Genomic DNA, 22,837 nt, shown 5'->3' on the forward strand with positions numbered 1-22,837 from the left:
GCACTGCATCATCATGTTAATCTGTCCCATTGGTGATAACTAATTTTGATCACATGATTGTGGTGATGTCCGTCAGCTTTCTTCTGAGAAGTTAGAATTAGAATTTGCAATTAGTAAATATTCTGTGGGGAGATGATCTGAGACTACGTAAATGTCTTGTTTCTCATCAAACTTTTACCTGATGGTTTTAGATTTAGTGACTGTCACCTAAATCAGTTTTTACAGTGATGGTTACAAAATGATGATACTTACTCTTAAATTGATAATTCCTTTGGATTAAACCTTCCAAAATGTTTGTTTTCTTTCTTCTTCTTCTTTTTTTTTTTTTAAATAAGACGGACACTCTAGATCAGATTATAATCTGAGGAGTTTTATTTATATTGAATTATTTGTATTTTTGTACTTGAGAATGTGATTACTTTGAAATGCAGAATCCTGCTATTCTTCAAATCAAAATGCTTGCTGGTAGTTTTGTAAGCCCCGGAACATGACCTGGCAAACCAGTTGGTTGTGTCTGGTTAGTGTCCGCCAAGTATCTGCCAACCAAAATATCCTTCTGAGTCAGCAGTGTTGTTTTATGGGCAGAAGTTTTCGTCTGCTCTCAAAAGGCAAGAGAACTCAGACAAAAGTCGGCAAATCCTGTGGAAGCCAAGCCCGCCCTTAGAGCAGAGGCCTAGATGGCAGGAACAAAGTGGGAGTCCAGTGATTGTCCCTCGTGGTTCCTGCTGTCCAGATCCACAGACCCTTCCCCACCACTACCCCCTCTTAAGAGTGTTAGGGGCCTCAGCACATCTTCCTCCCTCCCTTCTCCCCCAGTTAAAACCTGAGCTAAGGAAGGTGTTAATTATAAAGCAAATACCTGATTTCTAAGAAATACATCATCTCTCCCAGTGGTATTTACCATTTCACTGGGTTTAAAGTCTTGAGTTCAACAGGATTATAGCTCTGACCACCCCCCCCCAAGAGACCAAGGGGGTGGATCTTTTGTGGGGTGACAAGCAGTGAGAATATATGTAACATCTGCAGCTGGAACCTCAGGCAGATGGGCCGATCGGCTGTACTTGGCCGGCAGATGTGTGAGAACCACAGGACAGGTGCATCTGTCCATACACAGAACAGACCTGCCACCGCCAGTCTGACAAAGGTTCTGTTGGTCCTTATTTTCTTACGTTCTATCTGGTCTGTCTATGCTTTCACCGGAAATATAATAAAAATGCTAAGGGAGCTTTCATTTGCACCTCTTCTGTTTCTATCTGTTTACATTGCCTGTCGATGAGACAATCTACTTTATTACACCAATCTTAGATTTGTGTCCACTGGCTAAAAAGCTGAACATCAGTTAAATTTTTTGTTACTTACCAATTAGTCTCAAGAATATCTAGAGAGCAAGACTTTTTTGCTGGGAAAATTCCATGTATGTATGCATGTATGTATATATGCATTTGGCACACAGAGCGCGTGCACACACAAGCAGGGGGAGTGGCAGAGAGAGAGGAAGAAGCAGGGAGCCTGATGTGGGGCTTGATCCCAGGACTGTGGGATCATGACCTGAGTGGAAGGCAGACACCCAACCGACTGAGCCACCCAGGCGCCCGAAAATTCTTTATAACCGTTATCTATTGGGATTGCATTTAGCTACAAATAACAGAAAACATGACCTATAGTGGCAAAAAAAAAAAAAAAAAAGTGTTCATTTGATACCTCCTCATTCCACTGGGATGTCTAGAGGCTGGCACTGAGGCTCACCTGAGCCTTCAGGAACCCAGATTGTATTGTTTGTTGTTGTTATCCTCCTGGTTTTAAAGTGGCCTCTGCATCTTCCAGGTGGGAAGGAGAAACAGGGTGAAGAAGGTCAAAGGGCAAAAAGCCACAGGCACATCCTTTAAAAAGCTTTCCTAGAAACCCTGTCCAACACATACATTCCAGTTTGTCTCACTCATTTCTTCAAGCTGCAGCTGTTCACTGAGCACCGGCTTTGTGTGCCGGACCCCATTCGGACACTGGGATGTATGATGAGCTGATATGAGCTGCATCAGCACGGAGGGAGATGTCGTAGAAAACATTCATATGCTTTCAATGGTGCTATGGAGAAAAATAAAGCAAAGAAAGTGAGCCCCAAATTGGGGCACTTGGCCACCATTGCCATAGGAGAGCTTGGAGGGATGAGTGTTTTCCGCTGACTACTTTATTGCCCTGAACAAAATGGGTGTCTTAAGGAAGGAGGGAGACGAGACATTGGGCAGGAAACTAGCACTATTTTCCACAATAATCTTTTATTTGTACGTGTGTATCTGAAACAGAGTAATCTGAAAATTAGCTAGCTGTCTAATAAATAAACTATGTGTCAAGATGATTTAGATTCACCTTTCAGGGAAGCCAGCTGTAGGGGAGCCCATCTGGTTATTATTTCTAAGTGTGTATCTAGATTGGAAGTAGCCTTAATAGGGTTGGTTCTGCAGATTGGAAAAGAAAAAGCAGGAAATTGCAGGTAACGTTTATTGAGTGCTGAGTGTGGGCCAGGAACTGACCCAAGTACTTAACATTGACTCAATTAATACTCACATCATCCCTGTGAGGTTTGCTATGATATTATTCCCATTGGAAAATGCAGAAACTGAGGCACAGAGAGGTTAATAAGTTGCTCAAGGCTACACAGCTAATTAAGTGGCAGAGCCCAGATTTTATCCCAGTTGAGAACCCATGCTCCTACCGTTAAGCTAGAATTCCAAAGTACTTATAATTGTATTGCTTATGCAGGTAGAGAGGTCAGGGGCATATTGAGTTCATTAGCATTATATAAATAGCATCAGTTAAAATCTACACTCCAGTAGTCCTCTTGGAGGTAGGGGCAAGCTTTACTTGCGTTCAGATCTAAGTTGTGTCTCATTTATTTATAGAGGCAGGAAGGTCCAAAATAAATCTCAAAACTTCACCTTTGCCAGTATTTATAGGCTCTTTTCTACTAAGTCTTTCACCAGAGTTGAAAATTCACTGATTTAGTTTCACTTTCTTTCATTACCTATGACTGCACTTGAACTATTTTATGGTGAAAAAGTTCAAAAATATATCGCATGATGGAAGAGGGAGATAAATCAAAGGAGGGCAAGCCAATAGAGCAATGCTCTGTGGTCCAGAAATGGATGGAATCTGGTTTACAAATGTTCTCTGCAGGCATTTACTCCGTCTGGACCCTGCTTCCCTCTCGGATTTGTTTCGTCTGGCAAGCTGATACTAAATACTCTTTTGATGGCGTCAGCTCTCCTTTTCTCCTCCTCCAAAATCCCTGCTTCACCTCCTCCTTCGCCTTTGCCTTCAGGGAAGTAGCCCTGCTTGTGTTGCTGTGTCCCGGTTGCTCGGTTGCTCGCTCTCTCCTGCTCCTCTCTGGCTCCCTTGCATCTCCGATCTTGCCTTCCTGCCCCTCACAGTCGGCCTCTGCCTGCCTGTCCACCGACCTCATCTTTTGACCTGCTCTCCAGGCAGGATGCAGCTCCTGTGATTGCTCAGACGGGCCGTGTGCTCCCACGGCATGCTGAGCCTCCGAAATTGTTGCTCCTTTGGGGGGGTGCCCCGTCCCCCACTCTCACCATCCTCCCCACGCCCCTTATCTGGGCAAACCCCATCAAACTTAGAAATCCAGCCCTGGTCTTGGCTCCTTCCAGAAGTCTTCCCTGATTCACAGAGTTGGGGTACAGTGTCCTGCTACTGTTACAGTGGACCGCAGTCACAGGTGCGTGTGTGTGTGCGCGCGCGTGCACGCGTGTGACCTTCCACTCTGAACCTGGGTCCTTCACAAATGTGCTTCGTTCTTCTCCATCCCATTGAAGGTTTCTTGCCATCCTCAAAAACCATAGTTTGACTTCTGCTGCCCCAGTTACTGAACTTGGCCCCCACAGCCTTACTTCTGTCTCCTTCATTCTTGCTGAAATGCTCTCTGAGGTCAGTGCTGCAACAATAACCAACTCAGAGGGCCCTCCCGACTCTCAGATCCTTGTTGCGTTTGGCACGGCTGCCTTTCCCGCGGGTCCCGCTTCTCTCTTCGCCCTTGGTTTGGTGCCTATGATGTGGCAGCTTCTAGTGTCTCCTCACTGGATGCCCACTCTTGGCAGTTCCCTTTTTTCTGCCGATTTCTTTTTTTTTTTTTTTTTTTTTTTAAGATTTTATTCATTTATTTGTGTGAGAGAGAATGAGAGACAGAGAGCACGAGAGGGAGGAGGGTCAGAGGGAGAAGCAGACTCCCCGCCGAGCAGGGAGCCCGATGCGGGACTCGATCCCGGGACTCCAGGATCATGACCTGAGCCGAAGGCAGCCGCTTAACCGACTGAGCCACCCAGGCGCCCCTTTCTGCCGATTTCTTACCGTCAGTGGTCCCCTGGGGCTTTCTGCCCAGCCTAAAAGCTCTCCCCAGGTACCCACACCCAGGGTTTTGATCTCTTGTGTCTCAAGATCTCAAATCCACATCTGTCCCTCTGCCCCGTTTCCCGATCTGGTGACGTGCCCGTTGCCACGACTTATGGGCTGCCTGCTAATTCCTGTTGCTGTTACCCCCGCTGCACATTCTTACAGCAGAATTCCTCACTCCCTCTTTACCCTTCTTTCCTTCTCTGACAACCTGCTCTTTGATCATATGTTCCCCTTCTGTCCTTGGGACCACTTTTCTGCTCTTCAGACAGCCTGGACATCATTATCTCCTGCTTTTCTTTCGTGATTCCAAAACCTTAATCACGAAATCCTGTTGCTTCTACTTCTTTTTCTTTTTTTTCAAAGATTTTATTTATATATTTGAGAAAGAGAGAGAGCATGAGCAAGGGGGAAGGGACAGAGGGAGAGGGAGAAGCAGGCTCCCAGGGAGCCCCACGCAGGGCTCGATCCCAGGACCCTGGGATCATGACCTGAGCCAAAGGCAGATGCTTAATTGAATGAGCCACCCAGGCACCTGCCTCTACTTCTATAACCTTTCCTGTGTTTCCCACTTTTTTACCTTCACTACTGCAAGCGATACCTTTAATGCTGTTTTCATGAACTAGAAAAGTGTATTCAGGAAATGACCCTCAGATCGGTTTCCATAAAGTACAATTAGGCCACTGTGCAGTGAGGGGATGCTGAGATCTCCCCAGTGGCATCTATAAGTTAGGGCTCTCCATGTTTGCACTCTGATCAGAATCCCCACAGTCCAGCCCTGGCCCAGTGTTACCACCACATCTCCCACCCCCGGCCCCACTGCCTCCTGGGCTGTTTGGAGCTCTTGCCTTGAAAGCATCTCCTTTCTTTAGGTCCTCTTTTAAGAACTGCTTTTCCATGGATGCTTTCTCAGCCCCTTCCCTGGTTGTAATCTTTCCACCTTTTGGAATCCAGTAGCATCTGGCACGGATCTGATGTCTCAATGTATTGTAACAGGTATCATCATCATAACAGTGCTTATTGGGTTATTTCTATTATTGGACACCGTGCTGATCACTTTTACTGTATTTTGTCATTTAATTTTTCATGGACTCATTGAAATGTGTACTATTTTTGAGATTAATTGGCTTGCCTAAGGTCCCAGAACTGGAGACAAAAAACCTTATCCAGTCTGGGGCGCCTGGGTGGCTCAGTCGTTAAGCGTCTGCCTTTGGCTCAGGTCATGATCCCAGGGTCCTGGGATCGAGCCCCGCATCGGGCTCCCGGCTCAGCGGTGAGCCTGCTTCTCCCTCTCCCACTCCCCCTGCTTGTGTTCCCTCTCTCGCTGTGTCTCTCTCTGTCAAATAAATAAATAAAATCTTAAAAAAAAAAAAACAAAAAAAACCTTATCCAGTCTGAATGCCATGACAGCCTTGGCGGGGGGGTTAAGATGCCCTGCCTGATACCAGACTCTCTGGGTTCAAATCCAGGCTGTTTCTTACCAGCGCTACAGCTCTTGGCAAGTTGCGCAGTCTCTGTGTCTGCAGTTTCCACAACTGTAAAACGAGGATGATCAGTACAGTGCATACCTCACTTACTAAGCTATCCAGCACCTACCGAGTGCTCAGTAATCTTGTCTGCCATCTATCTCGTCTGGCCCAAATTCATGCCCTTGCCTGTGGCTCTCGCTTTGTATACTTCCCTATTCCCACCAGGCCCAGCAGGATCGTGAGTTCCAGGAGGCTAAGAGCTCACGTTCTTCTCTCTTTGAATTTTCTCCAGTGTCCAGAAGAGTTGTTTGCACAGAGCAAGTGCTAATTAAGTATATGCATTGAAATCATTGATAGCTTCAGTTCTTTGAAAGAAGGTTAAAACTGGACTGTCCCCAAGACTGGCATCCCAGAAGACGTACTTTGGTCTCACCTGTCCCCCAGCGTGCACCAGTCTCTCCTTCAACCCATAGCAGTGGAATAAGAAGCAAGTGCTTTCTGCTGGTGAATATTAACATTAAAAAGACACCCGTTAAAACATTTTAAAAACATATAGTGCAGGGCGCCTGGGTGGCTCAGTCGTTGGGCGTCTGCCTTCGGCTCAGGTCATGATCCCGGGGTCCTGGGATCGAGCCCCGCATCGGGCTCCCTGCTCTGCGGGAAGCCTGCTTCTCCCTCTCCCACTCCCCCTGCTTGTGTTCCCTCTCTCTCGCTGTGTCTCTCTCTGTCAAATAAATAAATAAAATCTTAAAAAAAAATAAAAAAATAAAAAAAAATAAAAACATATAGTGCAGAGAACAGTAGCTTCCACAAATCTGTTTCTAGGGCCTGCTCCCCTTTCCCCCAGTTCCATTCTGTAATCTTGTTCAAGTCTCCTCACATTTTTCCTCTGTTAAATAGAAATGACAGAACACATACTACCTCCAGATAAAGGTACAACATCATGGATTGCACACAAGATATAGTTTTTTTTTTTTTAAATCCTTAAAAAATTCAAAACTTGCAGTTTTGTTGGGAAAGTACATTTATTTTATTTTCTTTTTGGTAACAGGTTCATTGAGATCTAATTCACATACCAGGAACTAGAAGGTATTATGCTAAACGAAATAAGTCAATCAGAGGAAGATGATTATCATGATTTCACTCATATGTGGGATTTAAGAAACAAAACAGAGGATCATAGGGGAAGGGAGGGAAAAATAAAAGAAGATGAAATCAGAGAGACAAACCATAAGAGACTCTTAATCATAGGAAACAAACTGAGGGTTGCTGGAGGGGAGGGGTGTTGGGGGATGGGGTAACTGGGTGATGGACATTAAGGAGGGCACGTGATATAATGAGCACTAGGGTGTTATATGCAACTGATGAATCACTGAAGTCTACTTGTAATAGTAATACACTATATGTTAATTGAGTTTAAATAAAAATAGTTCACATATCATACAACTCACCCATTAAAAGTATGTAATTCAGCGGGTTTTTTAAAAAAATTTTTTTTGTTTATTTAGAGAGGGAGAGAGAAAGAAAGAGGGGTGGGAGGGGTAGAGAGAGAAAGAGAATCTCAAGCAGACTCCCCACTGAGCACAGAGCCCGACATGGGGCTCCATCTCACAACCCCGAGGTCATGACCTGAGCTGAAATTAAGAGTCAGATGCTTAACCGACCGAGCCAGCCAGGCGCCCCAAAGACTTGTATGTGTTTTAAGTGACTAGCTTATTTCACTTAGCATAATGTTCCCAAGGCTCATCCATGTTGATTCCTTTTCGTTGTATGAATATGCCACATTTGGTTATCTGTTTATTGAGTGGTGGACACTTAGGGCTGTGCTGACTTTTTGGCTATTATGAACAATGTTGCTGTGAATATTTGTATACAGGTTGACGTGTGGTCAATCCGCTTTAGTGAGATACAATGTCCATGCTGTGTAAGTCACCTATGGAAAGCACACAACAAGGTGTGTAGCATATTCACGGAATTGTGCCACCACCACCAGAGTCAATTTTAGAACCTTTCATCACCCCAAAAATAAGCCCTTTAGCTGTCACTCCTCCATCTCCTGATGATTCCTGTTCCCTAAGCAATCACTAATTTCTGTCTCTATAGAATCACCTCTTCTGGACATTTCATAGAAATAGAGGGGAAGTGCAGTTTTGAAAGAAAATTGGTTTGTTATGGCTCAATTAAGAGTAGAACTTCGAATCCAGTTCTTGGTAACTTTGTCTCCAGCCTCCTTGAAATGTGTAAGACATTCTTCTCCTTTTAGTAAGTCTGTTTCCTACTGGGGACCTCTGCCCTCTTCCTCAACGAGAACGTCTCTCATTCCTGAAGACTGGGTTGGAGGAGAAGGGCTCAGGCTCCATCCCTTGTGGACGTCCCCGAAAACAGGGTCTGCTGTCTGTGGTTCTATGTACTTCTGCGTGACAAGGTGGGGCTCTCTCTGCTCATTCTCATTTGTAGAAGTAAGCACTAGAAACCCGCAGGCTGTGCAGTTACGAATCCTCCTTTGGAACAGACTAGATTCACTGAGAATTGCTGATGAGGTCTGCAAGTTTGCTGGGAAATCCAGGTCAAGCTGTGTCCCCTGGAGCTGAGATGAATGCATCCTGTTTCCACATCCTGTTTGTGGCAGGGCTGCGGGCTGGGGAGGGGAATGCCAGATCTTTCCCAGGGGGGACGTACATTTGTGCACTGGGATGAGGAAGCCACACAAAGTTGTGTCCTTCAGAGTAGCTCACAAGTTGGTTCTGCCCTGTTCAGGTGGATGTGTCCTTGCTGGGTGCTCATTGTCCTCCCAGGAGAAGGAGGCGGGCGCTTGTGGCTTGTGAGCACAGAGCCACGAAGGGAACCAGAGCCCACTTGGACTGCCATTGTTTGAGCTCAGCAGGGTGGGAAGTAGAGGCAGAACGGCAAGCTTAGGTTTCGGAAAATGAATGGGCTGCACCCAGAGCCAGACATTAGATTAGTATGTATATTATGTATTCTTTCCCTTTGATCAATTTACCAAGAGCCACCTGCCAAGGCTGTGGGCAGGAGGGCAAGGTCCCTGTCCCAGGGGCTGGAGCGTTCGGTGTGCTCACCCTCTGTGATGGCCGTCTGCATCGTGTCACCTCTCCGGGCTTTAGCTACGCAGTGCTTAGAGTCGGGTGATGTCCTTTCTTCTCTGACCCAGTACAGAGCACGCCCCGCACCGACCAGTTTTGTGTGCTCTGCTGTCGTTGGTGTTGGACAGACCCTGAGCCCACATTTAAGCTCTGCTAGTTGTCGGATGAGGAACAATGAGAGCTCGTGCAGTTGCAGTGTGCCGAAGGATGGGTTTGTGCGGGTGGACCTGCGTCTGCACGTGTGTATGCTCCATCGCATAGCATATCTGAGGGGCTCAACATTCCAGAATGCAGGGGCTCGGGGCGGGAGCAGCTGTGCTAGAATTCTCCACCTCAGCTGTTCCCCACTGCAGACTCTGTTGCCCTTCGCTTCATCTGGTGAGTGAGCCCCAGCTGCCCGGCCCCAGCTGGAGTCCACACGCCTGGGCCGCGGCCCTCCGGGGGGGCGGGGTGTGCGCAGCGCCTGGAGACAGGCTACCCTGCCAGGAGGTATTTAGGATGCGAGGGGGCTGCGCTTTCTTCTGTCTCCTGCAGGAGAGGTGAACGGGACACTGGGCCCCAGGGGTGGGGGGAGGCGATCAGTAAATAAATAGTAGTCCTGTCCTGGCAGGAACAGGGAAGACCCCTACGGACAGCGGTATCATACGAAGTGAATGAAGGAAGGAAAGGGGTGGGGTGGGGGTGTCAGAAAGGCTAAATGACTTGCCAAGATCACGATCACAAAGCCTGGGCAAGGCAGAGGTGGAATTCTAGTACAGATCCATCTTTCTGCCTGGGCCAGGGCTTTTCTCCCAGATGCCACCGCGCAGACCACAGACTGGTGCGTCAGAAAGACCCCTGATGGGCCAGGAGGCAATGAAGTGCAATTGAATAAACATTTTCCAGATTTCTGCGGTGTGGACGGATTTGTTAGGTGCTGGGAAGATGAATGGGATGGGAAGGTAGCTGTCCTCTTAGGACCTGCAGAAGTCATGACAACACGATCGTCGTGTGCCCTGAGTGCGGTGCGTGGGGACTGGAGGATGGCCAGCCAGGCGCCTGGGGCAGGCACCCGCCACAGACACACAGGTTTGGTATCAGACAGGCTTCTGTGGGAGAAGTGGACGTTAAGGTGACGTTATTACAGGGTTCTGACCGCTGGTGTTTGTTGGGGCTGGCTGCTCTGTGTCCAATGATGTGGCCTGATGTCAGATGCAGGCAAAGTGGGGAACGAGGATAAACTGCCATCTGCAAATATGGACATGTCCTCTCTCATCACCTCCATGCAAACCTCCAAATCGACTCGCCAGGAACCTGCAGGAGGAGCTGGGGTCCTTCCCGAGACGCTCACCAGCCCCAGGCCCAGGGCTTGGAGCACCTGAGGAGCAGACTTGGCAGGAATTCAAGCATGGTGGGCCCAGCTGCTGCCCCCCGCCACCGAGTGACCCCGGGGCCCCACGGTGGCGAGTGTCAGCTACAGTAGGGCCTCATGCCCTGCACTGACTTTGAAGCCCCATCTCCCATGAAGTAGCTCATGTAACTCATGCTGACCCAGCACATGCAGGGGAGGGAATTCTGGGAGACATAATCCATCTAAGCTAAGTTGACAGGTTACAAATCCACCACAGGTGCCCAAAGGAGTGAGCACCACAGGGAGGGTGGGGGTTTTGTAGGCAGAATTGGAGGGGAAGGGAATTCCAGACAGAAGCAAGGGTATGCAAAGGTGTGTGAGCACAGCACCTTGGGGGTGGGCAAGTGCAGCCCTAGGGCCAGCCAGCTTTGGGAGGTCTTCAGATAACTCAGGGGTTGCCTAGTGGTGGGCTTTGTATGTTAGAAGGATGACTGTCAATGTGAGCAGCTAGGTCTGGGTGCCCCCAGGAGGGCAGGGAGACCAGTGGTCCAGGGGACAGATCCTGAAGGTCTGAAACTTGCCAGAACCTTTATTAGGCTTCTAGTTTTTAAATTCTTCCATCCCACTGGCTAATTCCTTCAATCTTTAAGGAAGATTGCATGCCAAGTACTGGGGATGGATACGGGGCACTCAAGACTAACACTGACCCCCAGCCTTGTGTCTACAGGCTTGGCTGCTGTGTGGTCTTACTGTATTCTCGTATTCTGAATTTTCTTCCGAAAACTGCACTTGAAATCCTGCTTAACTAGATTTTGGAGGCCTTGGCGTAGAAGGGTGCAGGGAGGAAATGGAGAAGGAAGCGTGGGGCGTGTGTTCCCCGTGTCTCCTGGTTGCAGCGGGTGATGGCAAGCATACCCGCCCATTACAGTTAGCTGCAGAGCTTGTGGGAAAGACAGACCCTGAGGCCCCGCCCAGGCCTCATGCACTGACTTCAGACATGGCTGAGATGTGCAGCTCGGGAGTCTTTAATTAAAGTTTTCCAGGAGGTTCCTAGGCAGCCAGCTTGGTGTTACAGATCACGGCCATGGCAATACCCGTTTCTTTTCCCTTGGGGTGATGCTCTCGGCTTCTGCTCCACATGTCCGTCCGCAGTGGAGGTGGTGGTGGCACCCAGCTGTGCTGAGAGAGGGCGCGTGTCGTCTCGGGGACCCCGGCGCTGCTCCTGGAGTCTGACAGGTGCCGATGCGTCACTTCAGATAGAGCCCCAGGAGCAGGAGGAAGGATGTGAGGCAATCCGAGAGCCAAGTGAGAGCACCGGCGGAGTGCGAGGGCGGCGCTTGTGGGTGTGACAGAGGACACGTGTGGGAATTTAAAAATGAGGTCTGAATGGTGATGGAAGCTAACTAGACTTAGCGGGGCGGTCATTTCGCAGTGCATCCGAGTATCAACTCATTTTCTGTTACTCTTAAAACTAATGTGTCATATGTCAGTTACCTCTCAGTTAAAAAAAGAGTTCCCGTCTGCCTAACATCACATGACAATTCTCCATCCGCTGTGTCTGAAGGAATCGGAGGCGGGGCTGCGGCGATGCTCACGGTGGGAAGGACCCGATCCTTTGTGCTGCCCGCCAGGACAAGTAGGGCAGGCAGACGGCTCGCGCAGCCACGTCCTGGCTGGGGGCTGGCCGCTGTGCCTCCAGCATGGGACCCGCAGGGCGAGGAAGGGCCCTCCGAGTCCGCAGCCCCTCCGACTTTGTCCTTCAGAGGCGGCTTCACCGACTCCCCTGCTCCCCTCCGAGCAGCTGGCAGAAGAAAGGCTGGCAGCCCTGGCCCCCGCGTCCCCCCACCCGGGGCCTCTGTGCCCAGACAGTACAGCGGCCGGCATGGCCCGCGCGGTCTGGGCGATGGTGAATGGGAGCCGCTGTTTGTTTCCACTGAGAAAGTTCGGACCCGCTTCCGGAGCCATTGCCATGGAAACAGACTGAGGAGATAATTGAATGGAGCCTCTTTTCCTGCCATCTCCCCTCTCCCTTTCCCCACGCTGCGGCTGAGGCTCTTAGGGGCCGGCTCTTTGCAGCCTCATGTTCCCTGCAGGTTCATGCGCCTTTGATAAGAATATCAAATCAAAGAATATCCTTACCGTGCCAGCCTCCCCTGGCGTAAATGACCCCCTGTGCACCCTGCACCAGGCGGAGTGGCAGCCCGTTGCCATCGCTGTTCCTGTGCTGAGCCTGCACCACGCATCCTGATAACCACGGCCTTCCATGGGGACCTTCCCTGTCCATCCAGCTGGCCTCGCATCTCAGCCACATTTCCTTGCAGAAAAGCCTTTCTTGGACCACAGAGCCATGGATGCACTAAATCTTACTATTTTTTTTTAAAGATTTATTTATTTATGAGAGAGAGAGTGCGTGTGTGTGTGTGCGAGCACAGCGGGGAGGGGCAGAGGCAGAGGGAGAGAGAGTCCCAAGCAGACTCTGCGCTGGGAGGGGAGCCTGATTCGGGCTCGGTCCCATGACCCCGCGATCATGACCTGAGCTGAAACTGACACTTAACTGACTGCACCACCCACGTACCCCTGTATGCACTAAATCTTAAAGGGGAAATAGAAGGGAGGAATAATTTTGCCTCATTTACTGAATAAGTAGCCATCATTAGAAAATGTAAATAAAGCTACTACAGTACTTCTCTCATTTTATAAAAACTAGCTTTTGTGGTGAAAACAATGTGCTAAAATCCTGTTTTATTTCGCTTTTGACATAATTCAGTAATTCTTTTTTTTGTTTTCAAGGTGTTTATTTATTTATTTGTCAGAGAGAGCGAGCACAAGCAGGGGGAGCAGCAGAGGGAGAGGGAGAAGCAGACTCCCCGCTGAGCAGGGAGCCCAATGCGGGGCTCCATCCCAGGACTCTAGGATCATGACCTTAGCCGAAGGCAGACGCTTAACCCACTGAGCCACCCCGGTGCCCCACTTCAGTAATTCTTAAGATATAAAGACCTAAACAAAATGTAAAATTCACATGGAGGCCATAAAAGGAAGACATTAGTTTTTACTGGTTGCACCAAAAGCAGAAAAAACAGAGGAGGAGTCTGTTTTCCTTTCATTCAACACCTTTTGTGTGTCTGTTGACACACAAATCAAGCTTGACCTGCATCTGCGGACGCCAGTAGCCAAGTCACGTATGTTGGCACTTTTAGTGCCAATAACAGGAGAATATGGACACACTTCAGGCTCATGGTTTCATACCCCACACCGTGAATCTGGTGGTGATTCAGACAGGAGAGGCCCTTGCCTTCAGGAATCTGGTGTTTCAGTGGGACCAACCTCGGGTTGGGGCCAGAGGAACTGAGCCCCAGCTCTGTGGCTCGAAATCGGATAAGTCACTTTCATGAACTCACCAGGCTTTCATTTCTGCATCTGTATAATGGAGCTTTTCACGGTTTCTGGGAGCCTGAAATACAATGAGATAGATAGGACTGTGCTGGGTAAACCCAGACCAATGCTTAAGTTGGTCATTTTTACTTCTTCTTTTTTTTTTTTTTTTAAGAGAAAGCGTGCAAGTGGTTGGGGGAGGGGCAGAGGCAGGGGACTCCCAAGCAGGCTCCACGCCCAGAGCAGAGCCCAATGTGGGGCTCGATCTCATGACCCCGAGATCAGGACCTGAGCCGAAATCAAGAGCCAGATGCTTAACCAACTGAACCACCCAGGCTCCCCTGGTCATTTTTACTTTTGAACCACTGAATCTGTTGGGAGTATATTCAGTCATTTGTAATTGAACCTGACTGCACTGATGAGGCAAATGGGGGCCTGTTTTCTTCATACAGCAAGGAGTCTGGAGGTGGCTGGTACAGCTGCTCAAGGAAGTATTTCTTCTCTACCGGTTTTAATATGTGGTTTTCTTCCTTATGATAAAATGATGACTGCTTGGGCCTTGTGCCCATGTTTCGGGAAGGACCGAGGGGAGGGACGAAGGGCGAAAGGCACAGGAAAAGGTGAGTGAGTCTTTGTCATTATGGAAACGCTAGCTTTCTCAGAAACCCCTCACTGTGAATTCTCAGCTGTGTCTTCTCAGCCAGACGCTGACACTTGGCCTCCACTAGCTGCAAGGGAGTGTGGGGAAGTGAGTGTTTTAACAGGGTACCCTGCCACCCAAACAAAATCTGGGTTCTCCTAGTAAGAAAGAAGATAAGAGGGATATTGGAATGGGGGGCAGCTGCCCCTGCCAGCGACAGGCCCTGTCTGATCTTGCAGCACGTCGATCTAATCTACCTCATTCTGCTGTAAACTCCTGGAAGGTATGGACTGTGCTGTACATTGCCCTCATCAGGCTGCAGAGGCTTCATTATCTACACCAAACAGCAGATACCAAACCAAAGAGCATGGTTGGTGGTTTTCATAGGAGACTGATCAGTTACTGAACTTACATGAACATACTGAACTTACCTAAAAAATAGTATGATACACCATCTAGTGTGTCCTGGGGATATTCTGGCCATTTGCTAAATTTGCAGGAATCGGGAAGGCATTTGTAACTTCTCAAGGCTGGGGTATATGTAGTTACTTTCAGGAGTGGTACCGCATCAAAGCTGCCATCCATACACAATTTTTTTTTAAAGATGTTATTTATTTGTCAGAAAAAAAGCACAAGTGTGGTGGGGGTTAGAGGCAGAGGGAGAAGCAGGCTCCCCGCTGAGCAGGGAGCCCGATGTTGGACTCGATCCCAGGACCCTGGGATCACAACCTGAGCCGAAAGCAGATGCTTAACTGACTGAGCCACCCAGGCCTCCATGTACAGAAAATTTTTATCAACTTTCTTAGATAGGCCAGACCCATAAGGTGACAAAGAATAATATGCCCCAGATGGAAAAGAGAAGGCCCATGGGGAGGGTTTTAGAAATCTTGGACAACAACTGTATGCTCTCCCAGATTTGATTCTCCCTGCCCCAGTCCCACATATGTGGGCACGTCCAGCTCTGCACTTCTGTTGTCCTGGCCTCAGTGAGGTTACCGTCCAGACACAAACAGGTCACGGCTCAGGCTATGGAGAGATGACATTTGGCTACTTTTTAGGCATGATACTTAAACTTCTGCTCATGTCCTGCGTCATTAACTTTTGGTACCAGTGACCATTTGGTGAATGACAGGACACAAATCTCTTTCAGTGTACCTTTGTGGTGGATTTTCAGATTCAACAGGGATGGAGCCTGTTGTTGGCCTGGGAAGCTTGTTGGCCATCCCTGAGGTGCCAGGGAACCAGCACCTTCCATGTTAAGAAACTGAAGTGCGCTGAGCAGGACTGAGAGAGACTTGGCTCCACGGGCAGAGTTGGTTCAAAGGCCAGCCGTCCGCATCGCTAGCTTCTTGGTGGTGGTGCTTTGCATGTACAGACATGTTCTAAATTCCATACAGGTCATATTTCACTGACGCCTCTAGAAAACCTACGTGATAGGTAATATTGTCTCTGTCTTGCATAGCAGGAAACTGGGATTCACTGGGACAAAGGAATTTGTCCAAAGTTACTGGTTGGTGAATGGTAGAGCTGGGCTTCGAACACTGGAGGTGGGGCTCCAGGACCTGCACTGTGAGCCATGGTGGTAGGCGGCTTCCTGTGGGAAGAAGCCTTCCTAGCTCTAGGAAATGTTCACATCTGGATACCAGTCATTGGCCCATACGTCTCTACCTTGGCATCATGTTCAGTCACTGGTGTGTGTGTGTTTTTAATTCTAAGAGAAACGTGGATTGCTTTTGTCTATTGCAGTTGAGACGTGGAAGAGGGGTCACCATGTCCATCCTAGCTTTTTGAGGGCAGTTAATATTAAAAAGAGAGATAGGCTTGACTTGCAGCAGAAAAGATCGTGTGTAGATACCTTGAATTTCCATGTACCTAATACAATTAGCAAGGGATTGAAGCCTAACAAAAACTGTTGTTAGAAGTAGAGTTGCACGCCTACATTGACTTCCTCTCTGTATTTTTCGGAATCAGATCCCCTTTTGAGACATCTTGTATAGAAGGAATAGGTCCACCTACAGTGATTCTGATGGCAGTTTTCAACCAGAGATAACATAAAAAGGGGGTGGGGCAGAAAAAAGTTGAAAATGTCCAAACTCATGGCTGGAGATACCAGACTTTTAAAATGTCCTTTCAGCACTTTCTAAGGGGGAGCGTTGGATCAGTATGGTAAGAGGGCCTCTTCAAATTGGAAATAAACATTGGATGGTATTGTCATTTTGAGACCGTATCCACACGTCACTGCCATTTCTTTGGGAGAGTTAATATTACATCACGGGTGGGTCCAAACCACTTTCCATGGCATACATCCATGTTGAAAATTTTCAAGCTCCTTGACATCCACCTAAAATTATTTAGTATACCCTGTGTTACCTGCAGTGAGTTAACTTGGTGTGGTTCTTACTGCATAAGGAGGACAGTAGGGTATAAGCCACCTAGGAGTACTATGGTGCTGGGGAATGTGGATGAAGAACTGCTGACATCATGGTCTGTCGTCATTGTGAGGAAAACTGGATTGTGAGAAAACATGAATTGCTTGTAGAGAGTGCAATTGAGAAGAGGAATTGTTATGGCCATCCAAATTATTTGAGGGAAGCTAATGTTAAAACTAGAAGGAGGAAGTGTGGCAATTTAGAAACTGCTGGAGCCTAGAATAAGGGACGTGGAGTGGCTGTTGCTGGGTGGGATGGGGATGGTGCAATTCTGTGCAGGGGCCCAAAGCAGTCATCTGTTTGGGGCTCCTGTGAATATTACAAGAGGTCACATTTATTGGAAACTCACCAAGTACCAAGCTCATGTAATTTTCCTACCAGCCCCAGAAGGCAGGCACTGAGCTCATCATCCCTGCTTCACATAACAAGGCAAGCTGGCTTAGATTTGTGGCCGCGCTCGCTCTCAAAGGTGTGCCTGACTCCTGAGTGTGTGAGCACCTAGTTTGTGCTGGGTCAGGCCATTGCCTTGGGTGTGGTGCTCCAGACACCTGCCTTGATCATTTACGAGAAGGTGAACTTGTAACAAAAGCCAGAAGGTACAGGCTGGGAATAGGCTGAAATGAAAGAAAAGGCCTGTATGGGGAGTGTTGTGACTAGGCTGACAGCATGTCACTGATGTCATTGTTACCAAGTAATCTTGGAGTTCTAACAACATACTGGATTTGGAGCCATAGAATTACTTTCAATCCAAGCCAGTAAGTTTGCAAGTTAAGTTCAACTATGTGCATGAAATCCAGCAGCTATTGTCTGGGTAAAGCAAGAGAGAAACATACAACACAGAGTTGGAGGAGGCGCTCGTTCCCTACACCTGCCTGACCCCGAGAGTGAGCACCTCCAGCAGTGCGGACCCCCTGTGTCTCTCCTGACTCACCCTAGTCCTGGCCCCATAGCTGGGGAAGGGGTGACCCTTGAATTTTTAGAGCAGTCCGTAGATAATCTACACAGAATTTTGTTTCGTATGTTTTTATGAAATAGGGGAGATATGTTCCTATGATGAAAAGTATCTTCGATATCTGAAGGATAATAAGAAGTATTAAATTAAGGAATTACCTACTTTATACAAAATGATTTGTCACTAAGCAAAATATTCAAGGAAGGCATAGCAACTCATAAGGAATAATCAGCGTATAAGAAATATATCACCACATGAGAAAAAAAAAAAAACTACTAAAAAGCTCCTCAGCCCTTTTACCTTCTCTCCACTTCCCCCTTCCATGCACAGTTCAGTAGCACAGATGGCTTAGTCCTTTTCCTACATCTTGAGGAAAACGCTGCTGGCTTTGGGGACTGCCTTGGCAGGCTGGGGATGATGCAGGAAAAGACCCAGACACGGCAAAAAGCCCTGATTCAAAATTCAGCAGGAAAGAAACTAATGAAGAAGTGTATTTCCGGAGACTCAAGATAAAGGAAACTTAAAAATCTCAAGTATAGATTTTCCAGTAACGTGTAACACATGTTCCTTTCTTAGAAATTAGGTTATAGCCGTTTTTCTTTTCTTCCTTTTTTTTTTTTTTTTTCTTTTGCTTGGTTATAATGAAGTTTCTGGACAGGACATCAAAACAAAAACACGAAGGGTATTTTGGGAACTCCTTTATGCTGGGGCGTTCATTACACTTCTCTGGTGTGCGGAGTAAGTACATCGCAGGGAGACAGAGTTGTCTTTGCCTGGGGGTACCCAAGGCTCTCAGTATATAAATAGACATAAGGGGAAAAATGAGCCTGAGCCAAAGTCCGTGGTCTCCTTTCCTTCAACAAGCGGATAGATCATGCAAGAGCTGCACAACCAGATCCTGCAGTGTTCTTGAAATGCTTAGTTCTCATAAACCCAGAGGCCATGTTCACATTTGGGGTTGAAAACCTGCTCGGTCTTCACAGGTTCTTCTGAGTATCGTTTCCATAATTCAGCCAACAACAGGTGTAGTACACATGTGACGTAATGTGAATTTCTGTTAAGTAAATGAGAAACAGTATGGTGAGGTGGGCCAGGCGCTGGACCCCTCCGGTGTCAGAGATGTGGCTTCTAAGCCCAGGGTGTCGCCACCTGGCCCTGTGTCCTTAGCCGTGTCATCACTCCCGAGTGTCAGTGATCATCCTGTGATGGGGGTTGCCAACAAGAGTATTTTTTGTTTTTGTTTTTTAAGAGGTAGAATTCCATACAAATGTAAAGAATTTCATTCTGAACTTTGTGTTTCTCCTTCTCTGTGGTCCCATGGAGATCTCTGCTGTGAAGCAAGACTCAAGAGAAAAGAAAATAGAGCAACCTAGAATTTACCCTGCTACCATTGGGGCAGCAATGTAGTTTATATAAAATATGATTTTAGTCAGAAAGCGTAAAAGCATACTCTTAGTTTTTCTTCTCCCCATGACGTTTCCTAAGTCCCACAGCTGCTTCACCTTCTTTTCCTGACCCTGAAGATTGGATTGCCCTTGAGCCCAGTCCTGGTCCCACTTTTCTCCACTGTGTTCAGTTGGTCTCCTAGCTTTAAATATGCAAGTGACTTCCAAATTCTGATCTCCAGTCCTCAACGATGCCCTTGAACTCTAGACTCGTATACCCAACTATGTCTTTAATATCTCCGCAGGGATGTTCAGGAAGCACCTCAGATTGAGTATGTGCAGAATAGACCTTGCTTTCTTCCTCTGCTCTTTCCCAACTTAGCCTTCCCTGCCGGGGCGAATGCCTGTCATGCCAACTCATCACTTAGGTCTCTGTTCACCTGTCACCTCTTCAGAGACACCTTCTCTGTCCTTCCCAGCAAAAATTCTCCCCACTTCTTGACCTGTACCCCCCACCTTGCTTCTCACTCCCATCCTTTGCTCCAAGAGAACAGGGATCTTACCTGTCTTATTTACCGCTACGTTCTCAATACCTCAAAGGATGCCAGACTCATAATGGGAGTTGGATAAATGTTTATTGAAGGAAAGAATGAATGAGTGAAAAGAAAGGAACAAAACAGTTGAACAAAGAATTTGCTCAAGATTGAGGTAGGATGAAAGGAACTGGTTAAGTGCTGGGATGCTATCCCTTAAGTTGTTTTGTTGATCTCATTCATAAATTCTTTATTGAATGTTCTTTGAGTTCAGGGAGGGTTAAAGTAGTTTAGAGATTGAGGAAAAATAATTACACTTGGGGTCTAATAGTAGTAGTTATTGATGAAAAGGTACTTTTTTTTTTTTTTTAAGATTTTATTTATTTATTTGATAGAGAGCATGAGAGCAGGGAGGGTGAGAGAGAGAGGCAGAGTCCCTGCTGAGCAGGGAGCCCGACGCGGGACTCGATCCCAGGACTCCAGGATCATGACCTGAGCCGAAGGCAGTAGCTTAACCAACTGAGCCACCCAGGTGCCCCGAAAAGGTACTTTTAAGATTGAGTTCAGAGACTAGATGCAAAACTCAAATTATTCGATGTTCATGTAGATTGGTCCGAAGTGCAGCAGAATGCTAATTACTGCGTCCTAGTCAGTCCTAGTCATGGAAACCCGGAACCCTGTGCTGAAGTTCCCGTCCCTTTTACCCTGTCGACAGTAAGAGTGATGGATAGAGAGAGGCTGACAAACCTGCTTCCAGCCCAGCCATTCCCAGGCCTGCGGTGTCTGGCTGAAAGAAGGTGCTCTGAGGAGGCCTCTTTGGAACTCACTCCTGAGCATTAATTTCTTCCACCAGGAGATCAGTAAATGACTCTTTCCCCCTGCTGCCATCCAAATTTGGAATTTGGTTACATCATTGATTTCTGCTCCTGCTGGATGAATTTTATAATCAGTCTCAAGGAGAAAGATGGCATTTCACATCACTGCTCTGCCTGCCCGCCTCCTTTTTGCAGGGACAATTCACCGCGTCCAAATTAAACTTTATACGATGTCATTTTCCCCCTTTGCAAATTGATGAGTTGGGGAGCTTCACATTTAGGAAACACTGGCTTGCTGTTCTTTGGCCAGTATCTAGGTTGTGAACTTGTGAAATGTTAAAAATAAATCCCCATTTGTCACTGGATGACCAGAGGAGCTGTAGTGCCATCTGCTGGCCTCCTGGGGAAGTGCAGAACAATCACTAGTAGAAACACCTCTTATGTAATGAAAAGATCCCAAGTGCAAACCTGAGAATAAATTTTAAATATGTGTGATAATTTGAAGAAAGTAGATACAAGTTAAAAAAAATTGTAAGCAGGAAAATACATTTATATTTTGTGATAACTGTCATGGTGAGAACTTACCTTTTTATGCAGTGTGGGTTCTGGAGTATATTTATGGTAGAAGACATTCCCATTTGGCAGGAAGAATGAAAAATGGGTTGGAAAATAGAGGTTAGCCTTTGAGTTCTTCAAGAATAGGATAGAAACAATTCTCTATGCGATTTAACTGGAGAGGAAGAGTCCAGCGTCTGGTGGAAAGAGCCGGGCTGCCAGGGCCTGGGGAGAGAGCTCCTTGTTTGGGCTCTAACCAGCTGGTGGAACCTTGGATCACTCCTGTAACTTCTGGAGATCATTGTTCCCTATAAAATTGGGATTGGATTCAATGATGGGTAAAATTCCTTATAACTCAGTAAGGTGGTATTATTCTAATCAGCAAAACTAAAGGAAAGTAATGTTTCTTTAGGCTATTTTCCCCATGAAAATTTTTCTTTTATTTATTTTTGAGAGAGAGAGCGCGCAAGTGAGCGCATGAGGGGGGTGTGGGGGAGGGCAGAAGGAACAGCAGACTCCCCCCTGAGCAGGGAGCCCAATGTGGGGCTCGATCCTAGGACCCTGAGATCATGAGCTGAGCCGAAGGCAGACGCTTAACTGAGCCACCCAGGTGCCCCGAAAATACTTCTTTTAGAAAAAGTAAAAGTTCACATGCATGTTTGTAGTTTATTACATAGCTAAGTAGTTGAGCAAGAGCGAGGGATATTTGATGCCTTTAGTCCTTAGCAATTAGGTCAAGAGTCTCCTTGTCCTTAGAGTGATTTTAAAAATAAATGTGGTGCTTCCTTTGCTGTAAGCAGGTAAGGCAGAAGCAGGGGATGACCGTGCAGGAAAGTGGACTGATGCATATTACCACGACTTTGAGCTCAAAATGCAACAATAAAATTTGAAAAAACAAAATTTAGGAACTCAAACTTTAGCTCAAATATTCTTTCTTTCTTTTTTTTTTTTTTAAGATTTATTTATTTTCGAGTGAGAGCGTGCAGAGTGGGGAGGGGCAGGGGGAAAGGGACAAGCAGACTCCGCGCTGAGCTGGGAGCCCGATGCGGGGCTCGATCTCCTGACCCTGAGATCACCACCTGAGTCGAAGCCAGGAGTCGGTCGCTTAACTGACTGTGCCACCCACGTGCCGCTCAAATACTATTTCTCTAGAAGAATTTTCTGCTTTAATCTCCAGCCAGCTAGCCAGCTCTCTGCCGTCTACTCTTTACTGCCACTTTGCCGTGTCCGTACCTCTGTGGCCCTGAGCCCTTCACACGCATCTCCTCCTGTTCCTTGTCCTTCTCCGCCCCCAGCCCTGCCTTCCCCTTCCTCCTGCTGTTGCTTCTCCTTTGCCTGTACTTCTTCCCCTTTGTTCAGGTGTATTGGCCTCCCTGCGTCAGGAGTCCCGTCTCTTTGTAATCATCCCCGTACCTTACTCATGATAGCGTTCAGCACATTTTTGCTGCATGAATTAAGAACGCAAGTGGCTTTTTAAATAAGCCTATATTTAGTCATTTTCATTTGTGCGTGGCTAGGAGGGCAGAGAGGAGATCCTGGGCGCTAAGCCTTGGCAAAATTCGATAATAGGGTAGATTTTCCTTATATTTTCTGTGTCCACAGCTAGTGGTATTGGGAAATCATGACTTCGGGTGTAGCTCTCGTCTTCAGCAACTGAGGTGCCTCCCCTGTTTCTAGTCTGAGCAACTCCTCTCTCCCCTCATTGACAATAGAGGTCTGTTAGATTTGTGCGTGGGTCAGCAGCCGTTCTCTTCTCTCAGACTTCGGCTGTGAAGGTGCTTGTAGGCCTGGGCCTTTGTGCTCACCTGGCCCCCAGCAGTCAGCTGGCACCAATGATCCTGCCCTGAAGGGACATGGC

General features: G+C 47.4%; 1 protein-coding gene and 2 long non-coding RNA genes across 11 annotated transcripts in view; 2 read left to right on the forward strand and 1 right to left on the reverse strand.

The window, feature by feature from the left end:
- Nucleotides 1-22,837, forward strand: part of SASH1 (SAM and SH3 domain containing 1) — a 234,878-nt gene that overhangs the window by 132,728 nt on the left and 79,313 nt on the right. The window contains exon 1 of one of the 8 annotated variants that reach the window (XM_081829127.1): nucleotides 12,767-14,290. The exons of the other annotated variants lie outside the window; for them this stretch is intronic. Within the exon in view, the coding sequence (XP_081685253.1) occupies nucleotides 14,238-14,290 (53 nt within the window). The 5' untranslated portion in view covers nucleotides 12,767-14,237. Of the gene's footprint in view, nucleotides 1-12,766; nucleotides 14,291-22,837 lie in introns of those variants that run through there. 8 annotated transcript variants of the gene reach the window in all.
- LOC145723132 (uncharacterized) overlaps nucleotides 1-22,837 on the reverse strand; it is a 217,110-nt gene that overhangs the window by 87,921 nt on the left and 106,352 nt on the right. The window lies entirely within an intron of this gene.
- On the forward strand, nucleotides 14,297-21,603 carry LOC145723133 (uncharacterized). The gene is made up of 2 exons (XR_014147990.1): nucleotides 14,297-19,960; nucleotides 20,155-21,603. It is a non-coding gene; the product is annotated as an uncharacterized LOC145723133 (long non-coding RNA).

This window comes from Leptonychotes weddellii, chromosome 8, assembly GCF_054177405.1.
Source record: "Leptonychotes weddellii isolate Sample4059 chromosome 8, ASM5417740v2, whole genome shotgun sequence".
NCBI classification, from domain to species: domain Eukaryota; kingdom Metazoa; phylum Chordata; class Mammalia; order Carnivora; family Phocidae; genus Leptonychotes; species Leptonychotes weddellii.